Consider the following 7,329-nt stretch of genomic DNA (forward strand, 5'->3'; position numbering starts at 1 on the left):
CTAATCTATCATCAATCTATCATCTATCTATCTATCAATCATCTATCTCTATCATCTATCTATCTATCTATCTATCTATCTATCTATCTATCTATCTATCTATCTATCTATCTATCTATCTATCTATCTATCTATCTATCTATCTATCTATCTATCTATCTATCTATCTATCTATCATCTATCTATCTATCTATCATCTATCATCTATCTATCTATAATCTATCATCTATCTATCTATCTATCTATATCTCATTTATCGACTATCATCTATCATTATCATCTATCTTTTTTTGTCTTTTTGAGACTGGATCCCCAAGTGGCCTGGAACTCTCTATGTAGACTAGGCTGGTCTTGAACTCACAGAGATTCACCTACCTCTGCCTCCTAGGTACTGGGATTAAAGTCAATCTCACCCCTCTTTCACCTCATTTCCCCCTTACCTCCAGCTTTGTCCTCACTGTATGGTCTATAGCAATACTTAACTACTAGAAGGTATGTTTTGGGCTGTGTACTTAGCTATGCATTTGGAAGTTATTAGAAATAGATACTAGGGTTAAAAAATCATCCTGTTCCTGGTGGAAAACAGGCTTAAAGAGGTCCACTTGACTAAGGCCACTCGAGGTCAGGAAGTGGGCTTCAGGCTGCAAAGCCAGAACTCCAATCTCATGCCCAGCCCACACTGCAACTTTGTACAGGGCCTCCTTTGGAGCCACTCTCCCTGAGTGTTAGGCAGCAGTGCCCTAAGATAACCCCGTAGCTGTGCCCTTACCTGGCATGTGGAGATGAGAGTGGCAGTGGCTGTGCCATGGCAGTCCTTGAGCTTGAGCAGATCAAGCCACTGTCTTCACTCACATGTTTGAGACGGCGAGTAGAGCCTGGTCTTCACTGTGCTCCATGGACATGGCTCCTCCTCGGTCACCTCCATACCATCCTTGTACCAGAACACTTTGGGCAATGCCCTTGCCTAGAAGGGCACCTTGCTGTGGGCTGAGTGGCCTGCCTTCACCATCACAGGATATGCAGCTGGTGGCTTCAGGATTGACGGGTCAATGGTAGGAGGATCTGCAGTGCAGGGTGTCAGGGGACTGGGGAGGAACTGGTAGCAATGGGGGAGAGGCTGGCATGTGGACAGGCCAGGCAGCCTTGAACTGTTTGCCTTCAGCAGACCCTACCTGTAGCGGACACTGAGGCTTCGCTTTCCTACCTTCGGCCTGGAATGTGTATTTGCCCACATGCTCTTAGCCCATGTTGGGGAAGATGAGCTTGTGTACGGCACCCTGCTTCACTATCAGCACACCATGCAAACCTGTGATCTGGAGGCAAGGGGCAGCATGAGGCCGTGCATGGGCCAAGCTGACTCCCTTCACACCTTTCCCTGGCCCCTGCCTCAGACCCCCTGGCCGTCCTCCAGCCACATGCTTCCATTTTCTCAACTACACACAACTCAGTCGGATTCCCAGTGGCTGCGTGTGCATCTGTCGTCCCACTCTTCACGGTGGCTAGACACTCTGGGGAGGAAGAAGGGCCAGGACTGGGTCAGGGTGTTGGAGTGAAAGGGAATTATGGCAGAAGAGTTGGTGGCACAGTCATGGGAGCAGTCAAGGGTGTGATGTCAATCAATATCATTTATGATGAGCAGATGGTTGGCAATGATTAGTAGGTGATGAGACACAGCAGCCAGGAAGAGGGGTGTTGGAGAGAGCTCAATGGCTTGGGGAATGGCATCCAGGTATACTGAGAGATGGTTAATAGGGTGCTGGTTAGAGGAGGATGTTCTACTGGGACTTAGGATGCACAGATGAAGATAGTTGAGATGTAGCAGTGGAGTTAGGCTATGTATCTGTAGTTATGCTGGTCTGTGGGATACTCAGGGTCATTGTGGTGGTCAGGGTCAGTGGGGAGTGGTTATGGTGAGGGAGCAGGGGATGGTCAGGATGAAGAAAGTTGGGATAACCAGGGTGGAAGAGGATGGTCAGAATTTGGAAGTAAAAGATGAAGTTAGGGAAACTTGGACAGAGTCTGAGAGATGGAGGAGGATGAAGGTATAAGAAGTATGAATGGTCGAGTATGAGAGATTAGAAATGGCTAGAGTTTAAGACATAGGGGCAACCAGAGTCTAGGGGGTGGTAAAGTTCATCATGGTCTGGTAGAGAATTGGAGCCAGGACAGGGCCAAATCAATACCCACTGTGGGAGAATGCTGGGATCAAACAGATTGGTCAGTGTGGATCAGCAAAGAGGGTGTGTACCTTCCTGCACACAAAGCCAGGCGCTTTCTTGGAGAGGTGGATCTTAAACCCAGCTCTGTGGCATTCTATCACCTTCACTGGTTTCATCTCTTCCATGAGCTCCAGGAGCTCATCTGCAGCGGAGCGAGAAAGAACATGGAGACATAGGTGTCACTAGCTTCCTGTAGCCCACAGCTGGGGGGAAGCACCTTCCTTTCATTGTACTCATTAACCCATCCTCTCCAAGGTCTCCCATGAGGTCTCCCTCCCCTCCAGTAATAATAACAGCAATAAAATCTCACTTCCATAGTATTCTATACATGACAAGCACTATTCTAATTAATTTTCACATAGCAATTCCCATGTAGGTAGAGTCTACGATGATCACCCAGTTTACAGATAGAGAAACCGAAGCAAAGAAGTTAAGGAACTTGCCCTAAATCACACATTCATAAGGAGTAGATGTGGAGACTTGAGCCCCAGTGGTCTACTTTCAGAGTCTGACTTCTCAGCCACTATGCTACACTCTCCCATGGTACTTACCACCTCATTGTTCTCCCTACATTCTGTGTTTCCTTTTTCTGGTGACTCCCACTCCATGCAGCCCTTCCCTGCATAGCCCACTGTCCTTTCTCCTGTGTCACCACTTTCATACCTAGCACTGTGAGCGCTCACGCCACAGTCATACACAGCACTGTGAGTGCTCACGCCACAGTCATACACAGCACTGTGAGTGCTCACGCCACAGTCATACACAGCACTGTGAGTGCTCACGCCACAGTCATACACAGCACTGTGAGTGCTCACGCCACAGTCATACCTAGCACTGTGAGTGCTCACGCCACAGTCATACACAGCACTGTGAGCGCTCATGCCACATTCAAACCATGTCCGCTCATCTCCCACAGTGAGGCTGTAGATGCTGGCGTCGCTCATGTTTATACTGGTAACAATCAGCATGTACTTGGTACCCACCTACCTCGCATCATACTTGCCCAGGGAGTACTGGATCCTCAGAGGCTCAGAATCCCACCTCAGGGAACAGGTAGGAAAGCTGATGAAGGGTTTAGCAGGAGACTTCTGAAATTCTCAGTCCCTAGAGTCAGCATGAGCTGGAGGGTGCATGTCCATCTCTTTAAACATACCCAGGGCAAAATCTCTCCAGCTTCATCATCCAGCTTGATGAGACCCAAGGCCCCTGTCACCCCACAAGGCCCACACTCTTAAAACTCATTAGAGGCTTTTCCTAGAGGCACAGAACTTCAATGACCATTAGAATGATCTCATTCAGGTTTTCTGTTTAAAGATGGATGGATTGAGGCACAGAAAGAGGAAAGTGACCATTTCTGACCAAAAGCAAAGTGATGGAATACATAAATATAAAGTCCAACTTTCAGCCTATTCAGTTGTATCAGAAAGCATCCTCTTGATTGGCCAATCAGGAGAGAACCAGTTTCTGGATAAAGAGAGGGTCTGAGAAGGCAGAGGGTGCAGAGGACCTGGCGGTGCCAGGTGGGCCCTAGCTAGGTGTTCGCTACCTTCATCCATATCATCCTCCTGTTGGGGTCCTTCAGCTCCACAGTGCAGTCAAAGACTACAGTGGTGTCAGCTTTGGTCTCTGCGTCTTTCAGGAGCTTCAGAATCCTAATGGCCTGAGAGAGTGTATCAACAAAATGCTAGAATCAGAGGCATCTGGACTCTGCCCAGGCTATTTCAACAGTTCCCAAGGAAACTCCTTAAGGGTCTGGGCTCAGTAGATAACACCTTCCTCTAAGCACATTGATCAGCTGAAAGATCTAGGAGAGGAACATGGTGGGAATTGAGAAAGGAATCACTATTCAAGAGAACAGTCATTATGTATCTGGGCCCAGGAAATAGATTCTGTAATTATAGTGTCAACACTTAATGAGAGGTGGTTGAGTGAACAAATAAGTGACACCACCACCGACATCACCACCACCCTCACTATCACCACCATCACCTCCTCCACCACCCCCGCCACCACCACCACCAGCACCACCACCATCACCACCACCACCGACATCACCACCACCCTCACTATCACCACCATCACCACCACCACCACCATCACCACCACCGTCACCATCACCACCACCACCCTCACCATCACCACCACCACCACCCTCACCACCACCACCACCACCACCACCACCACCACCACCACCACCACCACCATCACCACCACCACCACCACCACCATCACCACCACCACCACCACCCTCACCACCACCGTCACCACCACCACCATCACCACCACCAGAAAATCGAATGGAAGACAGACATATACTGTTTGCAGATGAAGAAACTGAAACTCGGAGAGACAGTGGAAGTGGGATTTGAACCCAGGTCCGTCTGACTCCACAGTCCATGCAAATGGAGAGGTGAAGAGAGGTAAGGAAGCAGGAAGGTGACAGATCCTCTGCAGCAGACAGTCTGCCTGCATATATGTTTGCTGGGGAGACACACAGGGAAGCCCAGGCCTGGCCCACAGGCCCGTGCTCTCTGCTGTGCACTGACCTCCACTTCTGTTTTCTTCTTTGTCCCTTTGAGCTTCCTGAGCAGCTCTTGGAAGTCAGTGAAACCTTACTCCACACAAACCTTTTCAAAGCTCTTCTTGGGTATGTACCTTGGACAAAGTCTCCAGCCTCTCTTTCTCCTTCTGCTGCTTCTTGTGGGGAGGGGGAGCTCTGGAAGGAGGAGGAGGGGACTAAGCTTGTGCTGAGTGTCTCCCTCTGAAGACAGAGGGAGCCTCTCCTAGCCTTGAGATACCCCTCCCAACTCTGTGGATTCTCGAAACTCAGGACCCCATGATGAAGCCTTTGAGAGACTCCAGCTGGGTGGGAAGACCACATCCAGGGCAGGGCCTCCCATCCTTATCTCTTGTGAGCATCTCCTTGAAATCTAGTTGTTTTTGATCCGAGGACAGAAAGGTGCACAGTGGGACAGAGACAGTCTAGTTGCTAAGAGAGGAAGTTGCCAGGAGGAGGCAGCCAGGCTGACGCTCTGTCACCAGCAAGGACATAGTGTAGGTAGGGTCTGTGTTCGTTGTTTTATCACGTATAGTTGTTGGAGTCATCTGAGGTCAGTGGTTCCAATTGGATCAGAGTCCTACCCTCAGGGGTTGGGAAGGGGGGCCACAGAGACTGTCTGTGAGATGGGAAAAGGGCTTTTTTTGGGCAGAGGGAGGAACCTGAGTTTATGTGTAAGTATGAGTGTATATTGCTGGATTCCCCCAGTAACAACATCTGCTTCCTCACCAGACTTTTTCCTTGGCTATGAGTTCCCAGGGACAGGGACCTTCTGAGTTATAATTCGTCTGCAGTTCTCCAGCGGTGGGTATTTCATTTAGCAATTTGCTCTTTGTCCCAGGCACTGGCCTCCACCCCAGAGGAAACAGGAGTGAATAAAATTGGCTTGGTTCTTGTCTACATGGTGCTTATAAGCCAGAGAGGCTTTCAGAAAGTGCTTGCCGACTCACTGGGCTTGTGTAGGGGGCATCCTGTAGGAGACTCGGGGGCAGTCTGTGTGTGGGCAAAGGTTCTGTCTGGCAAGGGAGAAGGGAACTTTGCCTTTCACAGTGGGAAGTGGGGAAGGACCTGAGTAATTATAGGGTCTCCCAGTGACCCGTCTTTCCCTTTCCTCAACCTCTGCAAGCCAGAGGCTGCGCCTGGGCACGAGTTCACAGGAAGTGATCCAGAATCTGTGTACCTTAAGGACAACTGACTGGTGGCAAGGTTCTTTTGGAGGGTGCAGGAACCCTGGGCCTCACCCATACCTATGACCAGTCCCTTGCTAGGTCCGTATGTCCCTCAATGTGGACTCCCTTCATCACTATGGTCTCCTTCCTCTTTTTTATTCCTCCTCCTCCTCCTCCTCCTCTTCTTCTTCCTCTTTCTTTTTTTTTTTTTTTTTTTGAGACAAGGTCTCTCCATAGCTCCAGCTGGACTGGAACTTGCTATGTAGACCAGGCTGGCGGTCCATCACAGAAATCTGCCAGCCTCTGACTCCCAAATGCTGGGACTAAAGGCATGTGCCACCACACCGGCCCTAGGTCCCCTTCTCGCTCGAGCCACGACCTAGCCACCCACATCCTAGCTGCCACCTCACTTCCATGTACCGACCCGACCCGTTTGGCCTCTGGCTGCTGTTGAGCATCCTGTCCTTCCCTTCGGCCTTGTAAGCTTGCCTTCTGGCCTGGCCCTGGCTGCTGCTTTGCCTCGCAGGTGATTTTGGGCCCCTGCTAGCTCTGGGAGTACCCCAGCCCCTCCCTCTTCCAGTCAGCCTCTTCCATCCTGTGGTGTATCTTTCCCCACGGCTGCTTTTGTGTTGCCATGGTGATTTTCTAGTCAGTGAGGGGGTCCCGGCCTCCACTTCCTCCAGCTCCCTGTTGGTGCTGTCATAGATCTTTGCGGTTGATGGGGATGCTCTCCCTCTTCCAGGACACAGAGGGCTTGGGGTTTCCCTGAACCCGGGCTCAGAACACGGCTTTATCTTCTGCGGAGGACCCAGGACGTTGTCGCTTCACAGCTTGCAGGCTGCCAGCGCTGTCCCCCTCCTTGCCTCTTCCCAGGGATCTGCCTGGGGCAGGGAAGGGACACCCGGCTTGTGTACTGGGGGACATTAGGGGTGGGGGCTGGAGAACAGAGCGGGGTAGGGAGACACGGGTGCGAGTGGCATACACTCAGGAGTGGCGATGGGATAAGTTCTCCATGAACTTGGGGACGCTCTCTCCTGCTGGGATGCTGCAACTCTGGTCACCAGGCTGAAGAACAGTCAGGCTGTGCTGAGGACTTCTTTGTCGTGACCTCCTCTGTGAGTCTGGCGAGAGGTCAGAAAGGGCTCCAGGTGGGAGCTCACCCAGGGATTGAGAGCTCATGCCTGCTTGAGCTGGTGGAACATGGACAGCCAGGGCAGTGAGGGCCAGAGAGGGCAGGGCCTGCTATGGCTGAGAACAGAGACCAAAGGAGTTGATGATCATTGCCCTACCTCAAATTTCAGCCAGGAGGGGTACTAACTCCTCTTCACCCCTCAATGGCCAAGCACCTTTATAGGGGGCTGCTGTGAGTTTTCATATATATATA

At 50.8% G+C, this 7,329-nt stretch overlaps 1 protein-coding gene across 1 annotated transcript in view; it reads right to left on the reverse strand.

The window, feature by feature from the left end:
• Positions 1-7,329, reverse strand: part of Igsf22 (immunoglobulin superfamily member 22) — a 19,775-nt gene that overhangs the window by 10,034 nt on the left and 2,412 nt on the right. Inside the window, 18 exon segments of the mRNA XM_029562878.1 lie at positions 679-831; positions 834-854; positions 857-904; positions 907-1,062; positions 1,173-1,202; positions 1,205-1,313; positions 1,394-1,419; positions 1,422-1,508; positions 2,719-3,307; positions 3,766-3,879; positions 4,766-4,867; positions 4,869-4,935; positions 5,113-5,201; positions 5,269-5,356; positions 6,630-6,662; positions 6,664-6,742; positions 6,928-6,950; positions 6,952-7,135. Coding sequence (XP_029418738.1) covers positions 679-831; positions 834-854; positions 857-904; positions 907-1,062; positions 1,173-1,202; positions 1,205-1,313; positions 1,394-1,419; positions 1,422-1,508; positions 2,719-3,307; positions 3,766-3,879; positions 4,766-4,867; positions 4,869-4,935; positions 5,113-5,201; positions 5,269-5,356; positions 6,630-6,662; positions 6,664-6,742; positions 6,928-6,950; positions 6,952-7,135 — 1,998 coding nt within the window.

Source organism: Nannospalax galili, unplaced genomic scaffold (genome assembly GCF_000622305.1).
Source record: "Nannospalax galili isolate Female #2095 unplaced genomic scaffold, S.galili_v1.0 scaffold615, whole genome shotgun sequence".
NCBI lineage: Eukaryota > Metazoa > Chordata > Mammalia > Rodentia > Spalacidae > Nannospalax > Nannospalax galili.